Here is a 20,920-nt window from a genome sequence, read left to right as displayed (position 1 = left end):
TGCATGCGGTTCCACCTCCAGCCTTAGCTGAAATGGGAAGGGGAGGTTAATAAATGAATCTCAGTTGCTCCCATATAGCTGGATCCTTTTACTTAACACTCCCTGCTCAGTCTGACGCTCACATACAAGGTAGCTTATTTATATTATAGTTACCTCCTTGATGTGCTCGACACTGTCCACACATATAGTAAATATATAGTGTACTGCCCCAGAGAGCTCATAATCTAAGAAGAGGGTGGGGGAAGAGAGATAAAGCCTACTATATCTGTGTGTGTAAATACTATCAACTATTTCCATGTTATCACCAGTTAGCATTCTGCTTATTCTACCTGGGATACAGAGAGTGAGAACACCAGACACATAGCTGCTAGGAGCTGAGGATCCCAATTCAAGCCCTCAATCTGGTAATGGGCATCTAGAGTGTTGGCTTGTAAGTTTTCCTTCTTTCAGCAGAGAAGTAAAACAGTGAAAATATGAATAATTTATTAGACCATTACAATTCTCTGTTCCCCAGGGTTCCAAAGCACTGTTATATAAATGAAATAGGCACCCTTGGTTTACAGCTGAGTGTCACCTCATTAGTGTTTCAGGATTTAGAACAGCAAAGGAATGTTGAGTGGCTTTGACGCTCAGATCAGGTATGAGACAACATTATTATACCATCAGATGTGACCCAAATGTTTCAGTGTCTAAAAGCCAAGGGACTGGATGGTGATGGGATTGTGGTAGTGTTATAGAGCCCTTTCTTCTAGGTGCTGGTTCAGATCTACTGAGGGCTGTTCAGGACCCTATGTGTAATCAGTTGATAAGTTTTAGTTTGTATCCTAGTAGACCCAGTGTTCACATGAAACCTGCTTCCACAACAGGTGCTATCTGGATCCTTGTTTGGCAGTATTAACAGAGAGGCCAAGGACTGAGAACCCTGAGGAGTAAATCTCTCCTCCTAGAGGTGATCCTTCCAGATCACGGTTGAGGCACATTAATGAGGCAAAGTGGGGAAGCTTGTTCTGCTGTTGCCTGCACTTTACCTGCTCTGTAAACAGAGGACTTCACTCTCCAGGCTAGGACAGAATTTCCGATAGAGCATGTTGACATCTATGAAATAGGATATCATACAGGTATCACATTGATATTTATAGGGGGTGATTTCCTTATGTGGAATGTAAACTCCCCCTAATGACGTCTCTCTTCTTGTTGGAATTGACTATCATGAGAGTTCTGAATATAAAACAACAAGGCTTGTGAGGTGCCTCCAAGCCTAAGCTGAGAATATTCAACCCTCTGAGATTCCAAGACATCTTGGGAGAAGTCATTCAAGTTAAAAAGCAGAGCAGCTTTAAAATTAGTGACTACCGTGGAAATGTCATTTATGTTTCATTGCCCAGACCAGATCTCCCTCCTGGTGTCAGAATGCGCTGCCACCCAAATGTCCATTGGTTGAAAGGAATTAGTTGGGTTTTTTTGTAATAATAGAACATCCCATTGTATATTTCTTAAGTCTGCATTGTGCAAAGAGCAGCACAAGCTGGTGGCATTAGCAATGGAAGGGTGCTTTGGTTCTCAGCCATACAGAATGCTGATTTGCCTGCATGAAGATAGCAGGCTGTCTTGTAAGCCCGGTTTTTCATGCTGCTGTCATGGTGTTTAGAAATTAAGGGCATGGTAATAAGGTTATAGTGTTTTTAACAAATACGTGTCACTGCAGCAACTACATTTTTAACTAAACTTTCTTGAGTTTAAAACACAGCTCGGTAGCTTAATTTACAGACCAAGGGAAGCAGCTTTGTGGTATGTGCCCTTTTGCTCGCCCAGTGTCCCATAGAAGCCACTGGGGCTCAACCTGGGCACAGGGATCCACATATGTGAAGCATCTCACAAGATTGGGGCCTGTGAGATGATGGGAGCATTTTTCTGGGGAAAGCAAAGCTAAGCAAACACTGTAGGAATACAACAGCAAGAGGCTTCGGCTGCACTTTAAAACAGAAGTTTCAGTGCAGTCGTTTGACAATTGTTGTATTTATGCCAGTGGACCGGTGGAAGGATGTGTTTGAAATTAATGCTGATATTTAATGACAGTTTGTCGTGTAGTGTGCACTTAAACTTATTCTTTTACATTTGCATTTAAGACTGTGGTACATGCACGTTTACCTCCTTTCACTATGGTTTGATTTGCTGTAGTTCAGCTGGATTTGTAACATATTTTTTTCCCCTTGCTATTGATTCCTGCTGTTGATAACTTAGTCATTGGGGGAAGGAGAGAGTCCGGATTGGTCATGCAAAACTGCAGCAAACAAATTTCTGCTCTACTACATCATGCCTCAGTTGGCTCTGCTGTAAAATTAGGTTGAAGCAGGAGACTCTGCCACTGAAAACCCATTGCTGTCTCTGAGTTGACCTATCTGGAGCAGATAAATTCTTAACAAAAATAGATCTCAGTAGCTTCAGTATTCTGCAATCTGTTTTTCTGTGAGCTAGGGAGTATCCCAAAGTAAGGGTTTGGCAAACTGGATTGTGAATCTCATTTCCAGTAAGAAATGCAAAGGCAGCTAATAAATTCTGTGATATTCCAAGAACAAGGCATCAAAGGTAAAGGATCTATGTACTGTGTTAAACCCCAGATCCTGCAATTTGTACACATGCAAAACTCCCAGTGACTGCAAAGAGAGATTTGCATACAACAGGACTGAAGGCTCTGGCCCTGAGTAGTTCAATATTATAAATGGACAAAGGGGAGAAAGACAACATTGCAAGCCTGCCTAGCTGGGGTAAGACTGTGAGGCTGTTCTCTTCTGTTCAGTAACTAGAAAATACTGAATCTGTAAGTACTTGAGCTTCATTGCCTGGTTCTGCAAAGAACTGTGTTAGGTGTTTTGCTAATTTTGGAGTGGCCTGATTTGACTTTGACACTCCTTCCTGACTAAGCACCCACAGATATATGGGAATGGAAATTGTGAACTCATTTCTCAGTTTTGATGGGCAGCAATTGACACTTCTCCCTCGGAAAGGCCAATTAATCTGCTTCTTGTTGTGTTTTGATAATGTGTGTTCTCTATTTTTATTCTTTTTACTAAAGATAAAGCCACCAACCCGTCTAACAGGCAAGAAGATTGGGAGTACATCATTGGGTTCTGTGACCAGATCAACAAAGAACTTGAAGGGTGTGTGTCCAAGTCTGTCAGACTTAGTGTCGTATTTTAACATTCTCAATTGAAAAAAAAATTTATGTCCAGGTGTTGATGTTTTATATTTGTAAAGTATGCTGATATTACAAGGAAAACATGAACATAAAGGAAGCAGGGTAATGTGGAAGCATATAGCAAAGCGCTTCCTCTTTGAAAAGCAACATGATCTGAGCACAGGATTGGGTGCCAGGAAAACATGAGTTCTAAACCTGTCTTCGACACTGACTGCTTCTCTGGCCTTGGGAATCTTTCCTAACATCTCTGCCTCAATTTCTCAATCTGTAAAATGGGGATAATAATCCTTATCATTTATTTTCATAGACTATTTCATAGAATCATAGGACTGGAAGGGACCTCAAGAGTTGTTCTAGTCCAGTCCCCTGCACTCAAGGCAAGACTAAGTATTTATCTAGACCCTCCCTGACAGGTATTTGTCTAACCTGCTCTTAACCTCCAATGATAGAGAGTCCACAACCTCCCAAGGCAATTTATTCCAGTGTTTAACTACGATGATAGTTAGGAAGTTTTTCCTAATGTCCAACCTACACCTCCCTTGCTGCAATTTGTATATATTGAGTGATCTCCATTCTGACTAAGCCATTCACAAGTTGATATAAGGCGTTACATCTTTAAAAAACTTTATAAACAATAACTAACGAACCCTCATGAGTCATGGCACTCCTGCAAAGTAGGAAAGTATTATTCTACCGCAGACAAAGCAAAATGAGGCACAGAGAAGGTTCAAGGCCACACCATGAAACATTCACTGAAGCAGGATTAGATTTCAGGAATTCCTGGTTACCAGTCTCATGCACAGCCCATATGCACTAGACTATATTCCCTTTTTAAATGTGTAAACACCCCAGTTTACATAGATGCTGTGAGGATTATTTTGTTAAAGTGCTTTGAAGATATCAAGCTATAGAAGGGCAAAGTGACATTTCCTTTTAATTTTGTGATACCCTACTTGTCTAATTAGAAGATTTTGTGAAAGTCTAGAAAGTCCTAAAATCCCTGTGTCTGTTTTATTTATAATGTGACACCTTGGTTTGTTTCAGTCCACAGATAGCTGTGAGACTACTGGCTCATAAAATCCAGTCACCTCAGGAATGGGAGGCAGTCCAGGCCTTGACAGTAAGTAGTCCTTACCTCCTCTCTCAAAGCCCAAAGCCAAGCTGGGCTCTTCAGTGTGGAATTTAAGGGGTGGGGGGGTGATACCTCCTGTTCAGTGGGGTTATCTAGTACCATCATTCCTGTGCTCACTGAAACTGACACAGTCAACTCCTTAATTCTCCTTCTCTGCAAGGGGATGAAGACTGAGAAAAAAGGATACTTGACTCGTGTAACTGAAGCATGGAGTTAGTTTACTAATTGCACTGGAGCCAGAAAATCTCAGTTTCACTCTTGATCCTTTTGTTTGTTACCTTCAGGGAGGTTTTTTTCCCCCACCGCTGCCACTTCCCAGGAGATGGCTTCTCAGCGTGCTCTGTCGAGATTGGGGAAGCTGCCTGTTTCGATAACTTCACAGTTAAAGAAGTGGGGTTCAAGCCTTGTGTCCTTGGGCGGAAGTTCCTCTATCTCAATGAAATGTGACCCTTACCTGTCACCTGTTCTAGCTGGGGCCTCCCTTAGAGGAAAGCAGCTGTGTTATTTCTCTGGGTTTGGGGTGTGTTGATTTCACCGCCTGTTTCTATTGCTTGAACACAGGTGCTGGAAGCTTGTATGAAGAACTGTGGGAGAAGATTTCATAATGAAGTAGGGAAGTTTCGGTTTTTAAACGAGTTAATAAAAGTTGTGTCTCCAAAGGTCAGTCTTTAAGCTATTTTCTATCCCTCTGTGTAACAGTCTGGTCTTTCTAAACCACAAGTAGCTCCCAAAGCGTGCAGCACATTATTTGCCTCACTGTGTGAATTAGTCTGTAGCTTTTGTTTGCTGGGTGTTTGCACTCTGATTACTAGCTCTCTCAGCAAGCAGCAGTTGTTTTCCCATTGCTTGTGCAATACTTAGCATTGCTCATTTCCTTAATGTGGTGCAAGGACTTTTAGACCTTGTGTTACTCATTTTGTTGAAACATGATCATCAGCAGGGAGGAATTGTGATTCAATGGTTAGAGCAAGGAACTAGGAGTTGGGGCTCCTGGATTTGGTTCCTGGGTCTGCTACTGACTTGCTGTGTTGTCTTAGACAAGTCGCTTAATCTCTCTGTGCATCAGTATGGCAGGCAGATAATCTTATGTACCTTATAGGGATATTTTGGGGCTTGATTCATGTTTGGAAAGCATTTTGAGATTCTTTGGTGAAAGATGATGTCAGTGCAAAGTATTATCATCACCATAATTTTCTTAAGACAAAAGCAACTGGACACTAGCAGGAAGTTTGATCCGTCTTCCATTGAAGTCACTGGCAAAGCACCTACTGATTTCACTGTGGGGAGGATTGGGCCCAGAGCATCCCATTTAGCCGTGGTATAACTCCAAACTGAATTTGGCTCATGTTGTCTCAGGCAGATGGAGATAAGATGATGTTTTATCATGAAACACAATGTAAATGTTACTTTAAAGAGGTGAGGGAAGTTTTTCTCTTGGTGAACTGCATCTTGTATCAATGTAGTTAATGATGAGTGCTCCTGGCCATCTGTGTTATGAAACTGTATCCCAGATCAGCACAGACAGGATATTCATAGTCCCATCTAATGTGAAAACAGACTTTAATGAGCACCCAATGAATTCCCATATTGAGTGTTGGTTTATTTATTTCTTTATTTTTTTTACAAAGAAAAGAGAGCGAGAGAGAGATTGACATGTTTTTCTTTCTCTCTCCCCCTGCCCTGCCCCCCCCCCAGTACCTGGGAGACAGAGTCTCAGAGAAGGTGAAAACCAAAGTTATTGAGTTGCTGTATAGCTGGACAGTAGCACTGCCAGAGGAATCCAAAATCAAAGATGCCTACTACATGCTGAAGAGACAAGGTGGGAAGCAGCTTCTCATTCGTGCACCCTACATGTTTAAGCAGGAATGTCACAAAGAGGGGACACTCAAGAAGGCAGCCTCTATCTGGGGGCAGGATTTGTTCAATCAGATGGTAGAAAAGACCTTGTCTACATGAGAATTTTACACTGGTTTAACTTAAATTGGTTTTTAAGCTGATGTAGTTAGTGCAAACCCCTGTGTAGACTCTTGTATTTTAGTTTGAGTGGCTTATCTTGATTTAGCTTAAGCTGATTCCTAATCAATTTAAACTAAACAAGCCTGGTTTAAACCAAAATGAGAGCATCCGCACAGCCTCATGCACCAGCATAACTAAATTGCTTTAAAATTGCACTTTAAACTGGTGCAACTTTTTCACATAGGCAAGGCCTAAAGTGCTCAGAAGAGACGCTCATAGCTTCAGCACAGAGAGTCTGCCTTCAGAAGCCTCTATGAGTATAATGCAAAGTTAAGGATTTTGTGGTGGGGCCTGGCCATGAAATTTGATCCTTTCTCCAACTATTGGCTAGGAGTCTGTGGATACCACATTCTGCATTATTGTTCTCCGCTTGTCTGCTCTGCCTCCCAAGCTGAAGATATACATGGCTTTGGGTTTGCACAAAGCAGGATTACATGGGACCTTACATTGGGGTTCCCAGGCCAATGTGAAAGGAGAAAGACCCAGAGTGGAGATCTATTGATTATACCTGTCGGGTACAGAAACTGTAAGGATGTGGCAAACTAACCCTTGGAGTGTTGGCCTTTCCCTAGGGAAACATCCCTCAGTTCACCAGATAACATGCACAGGGATTTTGCTGCTGTATTAATCCTCACTGAAATATCCTTCCATCCCAGTGTTCAAAGACCTGGGCTGCATGTTCCCTCTGAACCCAGTATGCGAACAGCAGCGCTGCACCCTCTCTGTGCTGCCTGTATGCAGATAGTAGCACTGTCCTGAGTGCCTGCAGGTACAAACCTACTTTGTTTTCTCTTCTCTCAGGTATTGTTATGTGTGACCCTGTAATTCCAGTGGATAGAACCCTGATCCCCTCTCCACCACCTCGCCCCAAAAACCCTGTGTTTGATGATGAGGAGAAATCCAAGGTAAAGTGAAGGCTGGAATCTTAATACCCACCAACAAAACAGAACAACTTTAAGTAAAAGGAAGTGTTCTGACTCAGCTCTAATCTGCTGGTATGTGGGCCTGATTTCACTCGGACTGTCGGTTTGATTCTTACCACCTGGAGACTCAGAGTTGAAATCCTGAGTGAGAGACCATCTCAGTGTTGTCACTATCTGGCCATTTCTAGTTAAGTCGCTCTCCAACTGCTGCAATGGAGGAGAGGAAAAGCTTTTCACCTTTCTGCACCGGGAGGAACTCTTGTCTAGTATCAGAAAGTCTCCAAGATCCCAGTGGGCTTGTACTGTATGTGAATGAAAATCTGGCAATTTAACAAAAAACAAAATAGCAAATCCATGAATGACTCCTACGGAAGTTACTGTTGCTGAAAATGCAAAGTAAGCTGCTTTGACCTCAGTCTGCTTTCTCTGAACTGCCCACTTCCCTTTCTCCAGTGCAGCAACCATTGGATACATGATCTTTCTGCCTCCCTTTAATAAGAGACTACTTTTTCCTAAAAAGTTCTCTTCTCTTCTTACAGCTTTTAGCCAAACTGTTAAAAAGCAAAAACCCAGATGACTTACAAGAGGCGAACAAGCTTATTAAATCAATGGTAAAAGAGGTAAGAAAAAGCAATAGAATTATTTAAGGAAACCCCTGTAGGAATTATCATGATCAGGGGCTTGCTTTGTCATTTGTAAACTTTTTAACACTAGCTGGTACATAGCTTTAGTGACTCGTGAATGGCGGAATCGCTGGATTTGTTCTTTCACTCTCCATTAGTATTGAACTAGTTCAACTATTTAAACCGGCCTGCTCATCTGTGCTTGAAGCTTTAGGGACTGAATGACTCAAGGGAATTAGCAATGAGGTCTAAAACCTTTCACCTTTAGGGTTGTCAGTTCACATCCAGTCCGTAGTAACTGAAAGTTGATATCATCCAGTGGCTGTTGGGTGGGCTGTGTGAAATGAATTTGTTGGTGAGTCTCATTCTGGGTCCCAGTTAACAGGTGTTTGCATCACGAAACCTCTATAGTTGGTTCCCTAGTTGGAAGATATAGCAGAAAGGGCAAGGATCAAATGGACCATGGGGAATGAACTACCTTCTCACCCCTCAAGGGGACAGTCTGCATCAAGGATTGGTGAGGGAGAAGCTTGAAGTGCTGCTGTCTTTGTAGGATCTGATCTGTGGATATAGAGGACTGTCTCTAGGGTTTTCAATCTGGCACTTATTGCAAGTTGTCTACATGCACATATATATCCCACCCTAACTATTAATGAAATTGTGATGTGTCCATCCACTCCAGTGACCCAGTGTTGTTCTGGCAAGGAGAAATACAGTTTCTAATTTGGAGAGAATACAAGTCACTGGAATCTCTTTTCTATATAAATTAGCCCTGTCCCCATGCAACTCTAGGCATCACATTGGAGGGGGTCTCCCTTATTTTTGGTGGAGAGCATGGATGCCTAATTAGAATGGGTTAGAAATTTTCTGACAGAATGTTTTTGGAATAGAAAATGTCCTTTTGTTGAAAGTGAATCCTTTTGCAGAAACGTGTTGATTTCAACAAAATTTTGTTAGGGAAAAAACAGAACGGAGCATTCCAATATTCCAATTCTAACTCTTCAGAACAGAATGCTTTGATTTTCTATTTTGAAATGCCTTTTTGTTTACTTTTTTAAAATTTTATATTGTGTAATATAACATTTTAAAAAGACAAAATTAGAACAAAACGTTTTAATTTTATTGGAACAAAACATTTCAGTTCACCCAAAACAATTTTGTTTTTCAATTTCTTTCACAAGAAGTTTTGAACTTTTTTTGGTTTTGTTCTGTGTCAGAATGGAAGGTTTTTTTGAAATGGCAGAATTTCCAGCAAAATAGAAAATCTGGTTCCTGCCCAGCTCTATTTCAAAAACACGTCAGCATTTCATCTGATGCGACTCACAGCTGAGCTCCTGCTGTAGAGATCTGTGGGAAGACTCACTCTTCTCTTTTTCGGTGAATGCTCACCATCCGACGAAGTGGACATTCACCCACGAAAGCTTATGCTCCAATACATCTGTTAGTCTTAAAGGTGCCACAGGACTCTCTGTTGCTTTTTACAGATTCAGACTAACACGGCTATCCCTCTGATACTCTTCTCTTTTTGTTTCAAACCTTGAAGGATGAGGCTCGGATCCAGAAGGTGACAAAACGCATGCACACTCTAGAGGAAGTGAATAACAACGTGAAGCTGCTGAATGAGATGCTGGTTCACTACAGCAAAGAGGACTCGTCAGAGGCTGATAAGGAGCTCATGAAGGTGAGTACAAGCTCATCCCTCTGCATAGGAGTCCTTCAGCATTTCCTTCTTCCAGACTTTATGGAGCTTTACCTTTGCACAAAGATGCAAATATGCAGAACAAAGTGATCAATGATATAAAGCGCAGCGATCAGAGCTGAGAGCAATCAATGGGAACGATCAGCTGGAGGTGATAATACTATGCACTTAACACTTTTCAGCTGAAGGACTCAAAATTCCTTGTAAAGAAGCAGGCACTATCTCTATTTACAGGTGGTGAAAGTGAGCGCACCAGGAATGCATGACTTGCTGAGATCACACGGTGCGTCAGTGGCAGAGTCAGGAAGCCACATTTTCTGATTCCCAGTGCCACTGGCCATGCTGCTTGTGGTGGAAATAGTCATCTCCCAAAGCACCATAGTCAAATAAACTTAAAATCTTTGATCCAAACAACAAAGGTTTCCTTCCCTTCAGGGGAAGAGCTTGTAGACACTGTATTTAATGGAGAGAGCACCAAGAAAATAATAACCAAAAGGGACCAATCGAGCACCTGAGGTGATGATAAAAAACAACAACAACTAATTCAGAAACTTTCCCTTCCTTGAACCCATCTCCACCAGAGTGGAGGTAGTGACCTGTGTGCTCATGGACCACTCCCTGGACTGAAGACAGGAATTTTGGTTATGGCACAGGACTGGGACTAAGGAGATCTGGATTCAGTTCCCAGCTCTGACTTCGAGCAAGTCATGTGGTTTCTTGTGCCCAGTTCCCCATCTGTAAAATGGGGATGATGATACTTCCATTCTCCCAATTAGATCGGAGGCTTTTAGGGGCAGGGAGTGTACAGGACCTAGCACAATGGGACCTCATCCTCATTTGGGGTCGTAAGGAGCTACTGTAACAGAGATGATGATAAAAATAGTCCAGCATATGGAGTATAAAGAGAATTAAGCATAAATGGCGATAGCATGGAGGACTGATGGTATCAGTGGCATGCTGTGACATTTGTAGTAAGACATGCAACAACTCACTTGCATGCCTTACGTGGTCCAAAATTGTGTCCTCCATGCGGCATGACCTTCCAAGTACAGCAGGATTTACAAAATGGCATCCCCCTTCGGGGCTGGACAGAATAGTCCTGTGGGCCGCCAGTTGGACAACGCATAGCCAGCTGGGCATGTAGTGCGTGCCTTGTGTTCATAGCATACCACTGGCTGATATTCATCTTTATTATAATGAGAATGTAGATCGGACTTGGTCTCCTTATGCTGATAAAAAGGTGAATAGCTCCCTGTAGAGCTGGGAAAGGGGAATTTGGACACCCAGTTGGACCAGCGCTCGCATCAAGAAAAGACGCTGGGTCTCCCTTCATACTGGGACTTCCATGCAGATGAATTATTTCATGCTGACTGCAAGAGCAGGGTTTCTTGCTGTCGATGGCTTTTGGCTGATAAGACCCTTTCTCCTGATCTCTCTTCCCAGGAGCTCTATGAAAGGTGTGAAACCAAAAGACGGACGTTATTCAAACTGGCCAGTGAAACAGAGGATAACGACAGCAGTTTGGGTAAAACAACCATCTCCCCTTTTTGGTGGGGAGGCTATGTGGCTTAAGAAGGAGATTGCAGCCAGGCTGGTGTGACCAGTAGCTGTGCAGGGATACAGCAAGAGGGCTATTAATGTTACGTTACTTCTTTCTGTGCCTCCATGGATGTGTCCGGCCTCTAACAGGCGGATAAAAACCCAAGGCCCTTAAAGCTTATGATCTAAATTAGAGCAGGGCCCTGGCAGTAAGAATTGATAGGGAGGGAGGCTGTGTGGGAAACGATCTCATTGAACACAAGGTAAGGGGATACGGCTCTCAGAGGAGGGGAGATGTCCCTATGGGAGCTAATCACTGAGGAGTTGTTGTTATTTATTACGGCAATGCCTCAGGGCCAGTTGAGAATGGGGCCCCGTTGTGTGAGGCGCTGCACAGACAGCCCCTGCCCTAAAGAGCTTGCAGTCTAAATAATGGATTGTTGTTGATGATGATTATTGAGCGTCCAAAGCAGTAGAGAGAGCCAAGTGACTGAAATCTCTACTGGAGTTTTTGCCTCTCTCCCACATCTAGGGGATATTCTGCAGGCCAGTGACAATTTATCCCGGATAATAAATTCCTATAAAAAAATAATCGAGGGTCAAGTCATCAATGGTGAAGTGGATATCCCGACGCTGTCTGCAACAGAAGGTGAATAGCCATCTGTTCTGTTCGGTTTTGAATCCTGTCATTTTGAATTTCCTCTTGTGAAGGGTGTCCAAATAATTGCAGTAAAGGACAGTATTATCAGCTGTTTGGGCTAAAACCTGTCCAGGTAGGAATGACAAATCATCTCCCAAACAGCAGCCATTGATGGACACACGGATGAGTTTATAATTCTGGCCACCGGTGACAATGCTTTGACTTGGAAGGCTCCGCCATTTCCACAGCTGGCTTTTTAATAATGAAACCTTATGACTTGTGACGTTCTGACTAAGCAGACCTGCATCTGAGCTGGGCTTTCCTATCTGGATTACTAACAGTTGATGTGGAATGCAACATTTTAGTTAGATTATTCAACCGTCCTGGCCCCACCTGAAGGGTTAAATACCAGCAGGGGAGAAGTTAACATATATTTAATGTTTATCTTGTTCTCTGTGCTTAAATGTAAGGTTGGGAGCATTATCTAAAGGATTGGAGCAGGGCCTGCGAGTCAAGGGATGTGGGTTCTGTTTCTGGCTCTGCCAGCAACTCAGTGTGTGAATTTAGGCAAGTCCCTTAGTAGCCACTATCTGCCTCAGTTTCCCCATCTGGAAAATGGGACTAATACTACCCACTTCTCTGGGGTGCCGTGAGGCATAATTATTGTTTGGAAAACACTTTTAAGATTCTTGGATGAAAAACATGAGGGAAATGATCGTTGTACAGAATGGTGTCCCTTGTCATAGGGAAGAACCAGAATTTGGTTGTGATGAAATTGAAGGGGACTCTGGACACAGAGAAATCCTGTAGTTCTCTTTGGCTCGCTAGTAACGCCTTGATTGACTGCAACCTGTGCTGCCTGTTGTCACCACACTGGGTCTCCCAAGTTCTAGCCAGAGCTATGCAGGCACGGAAAGGATTGCCAACTACACTACACACAGTCCATGCAGTATTGAGAGCAGTGGCTGGATTGGGCTCCTCTTCTTATACAGAAGTTTCCTAACTATACAGTGTCCAGCTCAATAGCAATTTAACAGCAAATACTCCAGTGGAAAGCCTCTAGGTGTCCTCTCTTCTGAAGAGTCAGAAATTCTGATTAAAAGAGAAACCCCCTTACCCAAAGCATCATCTGCGGCAACTTGGCCCTGGATATTGTCTTCACATGGTTCAGAGCCTTTGCTCCAGCTGACTGCAGTCCCTCTTATAACTTTTCTCCCCATCTCTGCAGGGAGCGATCCCGCCAGTAATCTCAGTGCGCTCATTGACCTTGCTGGCATGGACGTCTCCAGCACCCCACCACCGCCAATGCCACTTGAAACACTAACGCCAGCACCAGCACTAGTGCCGACACAAGCTTCATCAGAAATCCCCATCCTCCCACCTCCTCCCCAAAAGTTTGGTCACTCACGGAGCCGGTCCTCCAGCCAAGTAGAAGCTCCTCTGACTCATCAGAGCAGCACGGCCAATTCCCTCTTCTTGCTGGATGAGGAGCTGCTGTGTTTAGGTAAGAGGCTGGTGTGGCTAGGGTGTGTTCTGGGGAAAGGGTTTTATCATGGAGCTTGGTTCTAGAGCTGGGCAGCAGAGAACAATGTATTAGTACTAGCCATAGATTGTCAATTCTGTAGTTTATTATTCTGGTTTGTTTTGGATGTTGTCATCCAATGGACACCTAAAAAGCTCCCTCCACTGAGTGGCCCTGCGAATAGGAATTTGGCAGTAGGCTAAAGTTAAAACCTCTGGAGGCTCCTCCTGAAATCAGGGGTAGGTCACAAATGCAGTGAGTTTGCTGTAATCCCAGTCTAATCCCTACAGATGCTTGTCCACATCAGAAAACCACCACCACGCTTCGTTACAAGTTTCAGGACTAAAATAGCAGTGGGTGCTGTGGTTAGGAGAAAGTGCATTAGCAAATCTGCCTACGGCAGCCTGCACAGTACATGCCTTTGGGTCTCTGTTACTGAATAACAGGGGATGCTACAGGTCAGGAAAGAGGAACATTGGAAGTGCTGCATGGAGAAGCTTGCCTGCGTGTGCAGGACATGTCTGCATGAGAGCTATGAGCCTGTGGCTGATCATTGCAATGGAACATGCATGTCTCTTTCATCAAGCTTTCAAACTGTTACAGAGTTGAACCGAGTAGTTTTACCACAGTGGTCAAACACCCTATAGTAGGTAGGAGGGGGTTAGGAAAACTAGCCATCTAGCTCCCCTTCTTACTGCCTCTTGACTTTAATGTTGAGAATTTTTGCAATTTTACTCCAGTTTCCATATCTTTTCCTCGGCATTCAGGCTTGAATGATCCAGCCCCCAGTGCAGTGAAAGAGGCGACTGAAAACAAGCAGTGGAATATGTTCCAGGTATGAAGAGAGGGATTTATTGAGAGAGACTGTCGTTGCGGGAGGTCTCTGAGCACTCTCGATGTTGCAGTGGTGGTGCTTTTGCCATATCCTGGGGGAGTGCTCACACGCAGGCCAGAGACGATAACTGTTCCAGACGTGAAGACCTGTGTCTTGCCTCTGGCCTTGTGTAACTGGGATATCTGAACCAGTACAGAGAAGATATCTCTGCTTTCACTTTCCTTCTTTGTATGTGCTGCTTTTTAGTGTGTATCTCAACAAAGCTTGATACCAAAGCTACCCTCTCCCATGGGGAGGAGGTCAGTAAGTCTAGACTGAATAGAAACACAAGGGATGCACCCAGTTTGCAAGGGAATAGTTGTATTCTGGACTGAATACACTCGGAGGCCAAAGGCAGAGTCCATCGTCCCACGAGACTGGGACTGCTGAATGAAGAGGTAGCACCTTTCAGTTGTTGCTGCACTGAAATGTACTGTCCATCTTCTCTCTCCTCTGCTCTGGCTATTTACTCCTGAGGGCATTCTCTGCCAAAAAATTAAAAATTCTGCGCCAAAAAAATAAAAATTCTGCATACAATATTTTAAAATTCTGCAAAATTCTGCAAATGTTATTTGTCAAATAAATGTGGAGGCTCCAGCGTGGCATTGGGGAGCACAGGCCACTGGCTGCCCAGAGGTGGGAGATCACTGTGCAGCTCCGGCTTCCCTTCTCCCCCCACCACTGGGACATGGACTCAGCAGTGAGGCTGCACTCAACCCTGACACAGCGCAAGGACCGGGCCTGCCACAGAAACACCCCAGGGCCCTGTCCCTTGGTGCCAGGTGCACCAGGGAGACTCAGCAAGGCAGGATCCAAGTGTGGAAGGGCTTAGTGTGGGGGGATCCAGGTGCGATTTGAGAGGATTCTGTGTGGGGCAATCTGGGTGTGGGCAGCTCAGTGGGGGATCCGGGTGCCAGGGGGATCTGGATGCACAGGGTCTTGTTGGTGATTCTGGGTGCAATGGTAATGGGACTCTGCAGGGGGGTCCAGATGAAGGTGGTTGGGGCTCAGCGGGGTGGGGGTTTGGTGTGGGGGGGGATAGAGCTCGGCAGAGGGGTCTGGGTGTGAGGGGCTGGGGGGGGGGCGTCCAGGTGCAGCTGGTTGGGGTTCGGTAGAGTGGGGATCCGGGTTGGGGTGGTCCAGGTGCAGGGGGAGTGGAGCTCATCGGGGAGGTCCTAGGGGCAGGGGGTGGTGAGGCTCGGCAGGAGGGTCAGGGTATGAGAGGGTCTGAATGCACGGGGGTTGGGCAGATGGGGGAGCAGCTCCCTGTACAGGGATCCCTCCCCCTGCAGCTGAGGAGCGATGGGTGCTGGAAGCACGGGGTAGGGGATGGAGGGGGAGTTTGCAGAGCTTCCTACAGCTGGGGGAGAAATATGGGGGTGGGTCTGACACGGCCCCGGATGCTGTGCAGGGGAAGAGGAAGTCCCGTCCTCCCCAGCCCAGCCAGGACTAGCAGCTGTGCCCAGCGCAGGGTAGGAGCCACCAGCCGGGTCTTCCCCAGTCCTGCCCCCTGCCCAAAGTGATTTACCTCTCTGCTGGCTGCCCTGGGCACCCGAAACATACTGCTGGGGAAGGTCGCATGACCGCTCCTGTGGCTTCCCTTTGTTTCCCTGTCAGAAAGTCATTTTTCTGCATGGAAGCAAATTAATCTGCAGGGGACATCATTTCTGCGCATGCGCAGTGGCACAAAATTCCCCCAGGAATAGGCTATTGTAAGTTTCTCTGCTCTGTTAGGATACTGCCCTTAGGACTCCCCATCCAAATGCCCATAATAAACATGGCCACCTCAACTTCTGCCTCCCCACCTAGCTCCTGTCCACTAGTAGTATCCAGTCCAGCACAGCACCATATGCTGTCAAGTAAACTACAAATTGGATGTAGTCCAACAGATGCAACATACTCTCCTGCTTGCCATTAGCTTCCTCCCCGTCATGTCCTAATGGGTGAGGCTTATCTCAATGAGTTATAGTGGTATCTAAGGCCTGGCAGGAATTAATAACATGCACCTGTCCCCTCTGTTGCAGAATGACCAGATGGACCTGGACTTCTTTAGTCCGAACCTGGTGACTGTCGCCTGCAATACTGCAGTGAACCCTCTTCTTCATCATCACACGTCACAGTCTGTGTGTGGAACATCAGCGCCTCTGCCTTCCACTTTCACAGCCTCTCAGACTGTTTCTAATATCCCTGCACCTAATACAGCCCCGTTCTTGTTCTCTGCTGGACCAGCAGCCCCTCTGGGCCCGCCGAAGGCTCTGCCAGCTACCCCCCGGTACCTCAGTTCAGCCATGGGAGGCAATGCTTTGCATAATATGGATGCACTGGGACATCTTCTTGAAGAGGCCAAAGGGTAATAGTCCTGGATTTTGCTTCCTCTCTCCCATTTGAAAGTTACCCTTGCTACAGCTATCAGGTTTGCAATAAGGATGTCCTGTTTCTCACTCTAGTTTGATGGAAGTTTACTGTTGGATAGTGATGGTCTTACATTTATTTAGCATCTCTCCTCTTGAAGGATCTCAAAGCACTTTACAAACTGATATACAAACTATACCCAAAGGTCACTGACCCACCACTGAAAGGCAGCCAGCTTGGTGGTGAAGCACAGCAGCTGCTTTGCACTGCACAGCTACACAATGGTTTAGGTCGGCAGATTGGTAAGTTGGCCAGAACACTGGGGCTAACAGGGCCTACTCTTGTGAAAAGTGCCCTGAGATCCTTAAATGACCATAAGTGACCAGGACCCTCGTTTTCATCTCATCCTCCAGCAGTATTGGGTCCCAGCACAATGCTGAGGCACTGGCTCATTGCTGATTTGGAGAGGAGTGACACCTCCCAAATCACCATCACTCCCTGAAACATTGTGGTTTTCTGTGTAGTACTCGCCCAGCTCAACCCCGCTCAGCACACAAAACTTTACAGTGTCATGACACCATGGTACGATTGCAGGCCACTGCTTTCACTCTAGATCACTTGATTGAGAGAGATCATGTGATCATTACCTGTTAGGTTCACTCCCTCTGGGGCACCTGGCATTGGCCACTGTCGGCAGACACGATACTGGGCTGGATGGACCTCTGGTCTGACTCAGTATGGCCATTCTTGTATTCTTAGTGATTTGCCATTGTCTCTAGTAGTGCGGGAGATGGAGTGAAAGCCTGCTTCACGCTCAGTGCTGTCACTGCCACTTCTGCTAGCCAATATAGTTCTTAATTTGCCACTTCTGTTTTTGTCTCCCTCCTAGGACTTCAGCCCAAGTGAAGTCAGCGCCCTCGGTATTCCACCCTGGGGTTACCTTGCCAGCCACTGTCACCTCTGCCCCTTTAATATCCACCACAGGATTGCCAGTTGCTGCTCCAGTGGCCTCTACTGTTCCTTTTCCAAGCAGCTGCACGGCTGGTTCAGGAAGCCCTCTCTACCAGCCAGCTTCATTCCAACAGCAGGGCAGCCCCCTGAAAGGGCCTGACGCTTCTTTGGCCAATGTCCATGTTCCATTGGAATCCATTAAACCCAGTAAGTCTCTCAGACCCTTTTCAGCCTGCTCTGAACCCTGGACTGTCGCTGTTCCAATACTCCTACTCTCAGACACTGTCAGTTAGCGGTACAGTGCCAAATTCTCTCTGTAGCACTCAGACAACACTGAAGCATGTCTATGGGGTTGCAGGGATGGAACCGAGAGGAGAATCCAGCCCTTAGCACAGATTGCATTTAGGGAGGCTATGCAACTAGTTCTGGTTGTAGCTTTCTGGTTCCCAAGGATGGGGCTGTTGGCAGTTAAGCATGGAATGGACTTTCTTTCATTTGGACCTGCCCTGCCCACAGCACAATATGTGCAAAAGATTGCAGGGTCTCAGGCCAGGGTTTTATGGCCATCTTCTTCCAACCAGCAAGAGAATTAAGAGGTCTTTAAGTCCCTTAATTTGAAACTACTGTTTCTCCTTGGAATCCCCTTCCTGTGTTCTCTGTACACTGCCGCACGTGTACAATCGAGCTGACAGTTGCCTCTGAGACTGTGCTGTCACTTACAGCGCTGGAGTGCTCTGAAACACCACACTGCAAACCATGGTTAGCTTTGAGCCAGGGTCCCTACAGTGTAGCAGTGCTGTCATCTTGACACACACCCAACTGTGCTTCTTGCCTGTGCTACTGCCCTTACTCACCTCCACTGTGTTTTACCTAAAACCACCTGGCTGTGTCAAAGCCCAGTCCAGCCCTGGCTAAGCAGGAGAGCGACATGCAGGGTGTCTGTTCTGATGAGGAGGCAATTGGCCTTTGGATAAAGTAGGTTGTTCTGTCAGCTCTGTTGCATTCAGAGCACAAAACATTTTGCTCCTGAAGTGGGTTCTAAACCGGGGAAAGCTTGTTGGTCCTCTGAGGAAGCTCCTGCCATGGAGAGAAATGTCAGGGAGTGAGATTCCAGTGTTGAATTGCATAATGCTACTACAGATGTAGCCTTGTGTTTCTCTTCCCCTTCTCTCCACCCCCAGGCCGTGCTCTTCCTGTGACAGCCTACGACAAGAACGGGTTCAGGATCCTCTTACACTTTGCCAAGGAGTGCCCACCGGGGAGGTCAGACGTGCTGGTTGTGGTGGTGTCCATGTTAAACACAGCACCTCTTCCTGTGAAGAACATTGTACTGCAGGCTGCAGTACCAAAGGTAGGGACACGCAGACCTGAAGGTAGATGGGGATTCTGCTTTGAAACAATGGGTGTGAGCTCTGGGACTCGGACATGACATTACAGTGCAAGCTTTTCTTGGGCCTCTACTCCTTCTGCTTCCAAAGAGCCCTAAAAGGGAGGACAGATGGTCTCTCTATATCCTAAATAACATACAGCGAAAGAAACTGCTGGTAGAGAGCATGTCCCCCCTGCAGGGTAAGGTCAGCTCAGCTTTATGTTGGTGTATGCACTGGGCTGGGGTTAACTCAGTGGCAGGACTGTTCACACATGCTAAATTTCATCCTTCAGTCTTCAGGGGTTTGAGCTTTAAAAGGCCTATGGACACCACCTGGAAAAATGTTCTATTCTGGCCTCGCCTACACAACCATAGCAGCGTCAGGGACACTGCTAAAACTTGGCTAACAGTTGTGGTGTAGCTAGGACCTACCCAGGTCCCTGTAATTGGGTTAAAGCCTCAGCTTCTGGACAACGTGATCAATGAATGGAATAAACTCCCAAATGGTGGGTTTAAACTCCATTGAAAGGGACAGCTGGGCGGCGTGGTGGCCAGACATGCTGCTTTGAGCAGCATGGTAAGGGGGCCGGAGGGTTGGATAAGGGGCATAGGGTCCCGGGGGATGGGAAGGAGGGGGCGGTTAGATGAGGCGGAGGTTCTGGGGGAGGCGGTCAGGGGACAGGGAACGGGGGGGAGGGGATTGGATAAGCGTGGGAGGCCTGTCAGGGGGCAGGGGTGTGGCTAGGGGGCAGGGCAGTCAGGGGACAGAGAGTGGGGGGGTTAGATAGGGGGTGGGGTTCTGGGGGGCAGTTATGGGCAGGGGTTCCCAGGACGGGGTGGTTAGGGGACAAGGAACAGGGGGATTGGATGGGTCGGGGATTCTGAGGGGGGCAGTCGGTGAGGGAAATAGGGGGCAGGGGCCAAGCTGTTTGGGGAGGCACAGCCTTCCCTACCCGGCCCTCCATACAGTTTTGCAAACCCAATGTGGCCCTCGGGCCAAAAAGTTTGCCCGCCCCTGAACTAGAAGATCTAACAAGGCTTTTCCTCTTGTCTTTTCTGATCATACTGGGGCAATGATCCCATGTTATGAAATCTCTCCTCCACCAACATCAGAGGGTGTCGTTGAACAGAATAGGAAAGCTGACTTCTAAAATGCAGACAAAGCAAGTGGGAGGGTCCAGTTTATGGAAGGGGATTGAAAGACATAGAGCCCCAATGGAAGTAGCTCCTGGTCATGTTAGAAAGGGGAAGGGACAAAATGAGACAGTTTCAGGGGCTAATATTTTCCCCTGTGCTCTGGGAGAGGTTTCAATGTGAGCGTTTGATCTTTTCCCTTCTCTAGTTTTGAATGACTGATTATAGTGTTTGAAAATCAGCTTGGAGCTTGGTTATGTCCTATCTGCATTGGCTAGGCTAGGGAATCTGTATTAAAATCTTTCCAAGGAGCTCATGTGCTAGAAAGGTGCTGTCATGGTTTTCCGGGCCAGTGCATTATCTCTGTGTTGATTTAGTTTGGTATGTGCCTAGGACTATATGCTCAGTATAGAGCGGGCTTATTTGTGTCACCTGCTCATGTACACAGCTCGGGCGCACAGCCTGTGCGTAAACCCTTTGTTACCCCAGTGCAGGTCACGGTACCTGAGGGTTCCTTTTGTTTCACATTTGCAGTCCATGAAAGTGAAGTTGCAGCCACCCTCGGGTACAGAACTTTCTCCATTCAACCCCATCCAGGCACCTGCTGCCATCACCCAAGTCATGCTGCTGGCAAATCCTGTGAAGGTGAGAGGGGCTCAAAACTTCAGAAAAAGTGACTTCTCTTGTTGTTTTATGAATCTGATGAGGCTCAAATTCCATGTGGGGTTAGACTAAACATTTGTATGAGCGTGATTGTCTGTCCCCAAAGATGAATTACCCTGGAGTGCTGTCTTGAGGCAGAGTGAGGTTAATCATCGCAGAGGAGTATGTTGGCATATTAGCAGTATCTCACCCCGGGGACAGGGAGTCAGGGGAGTGCTTTTGCCTCACTCCACAGCAATCCTTCTAGATCAGTTCCTGTACAGTTCCCCATAATGTTAACACTTCAG

At 46.0% G+C, this 20,920-nt stretch overlaps 1 protein-coding gene across 1 annotated transcript in view; it reads left to right on the top strand.

Moving 5' to 3' along the window:
• Nucleotides 1–20,920, top strand: part of GGA3 (golgi associated, gamma adaptin ear containing, ARF binding protein 3) — a 31,596-nt gene that overhangs the window by 5,298 nt on the left and 5,378 nt on the right. The window contains exons 2-16 of the mRNA XM_054047942.1: nucleotides 3,074–3,158; nucleotides 4,241–4,316; nucleotides 4,890–4,988; nucleotides 6,024–6,147; nucleotides 7,146–7,249; nucleotides 7,807–7,887; nucleotides 9,434–9,571; nucleotides 11,033–11,114; nucleotides 11,661–11,777; nucleotides 12,997–13,272; nucleotides 14,058–14,125; nucleotides 16,189–16,514; nucleotides 17,406–17,674; nucleotides 18,649–18,818; nucleotides 20,505–20,615. Of these exons, the coding sequence (XP_053903917.1) occupies nucleotides 3,074–3,158; nucleotides 4,241–4,316; nucleotides 4,890–4,988; nucleotides 6,024–6,147; nucleotides 7,146–7,249; nucleotides 7,807–7,887; nucleotides 9,434–9,571; nucleotides 11,033–11,114; nucleotides 11,661–11,777; nucleotides 12,997–13,272; nucleotides 14,058–14,125; nucleotides 16,189–16,514; nucleotides 17,406–17,674; nucleotides 18,649–18,818; nucleotides 20,505–20,615 (2,126 nt within the window). The remainder of the gene's footprint in view (nucleotides 1–3,073; nucleotides 3,159–4,240; nucleotides 4,317–4,889; nucleotides 4,989–6,023; nucleotides 6,148–7,145; nucleotides 7,250–7,806; nucleotides 7,888–9,433; nucleotides 9,572–11,032; nucleotides 11,115–11,660; nucleotides 11,778–12,996; nucleotides 13,273–14,057; nucleotides 14,126–16,188; nucleotides 16,515–17,405; nucleotides 17,675–18,648; nucleotides 18,819–20,504; nucleotides 20,616–20,920) is intronic.

The sequence above is a fragment of the Malaclemys terrapin genome, chromosome 13 (genome assembly GCF_027887155.1).
Source record: "Malaclemys terrapin pileata isolate rMalTer1 chromosome 13, rMalTer1.hap1, whole genome shotgun sequence".
Lineage (NCBI taxonomy): Eukaryota > Metazoa > Chordata > Testudines > Emydidae > Malaclemys > Malaclemys terrapin.
Note: the sequence above shows the minus strand (reverse complement) of the source record. Positions and strands in the feature narration are given on the sequence as shown.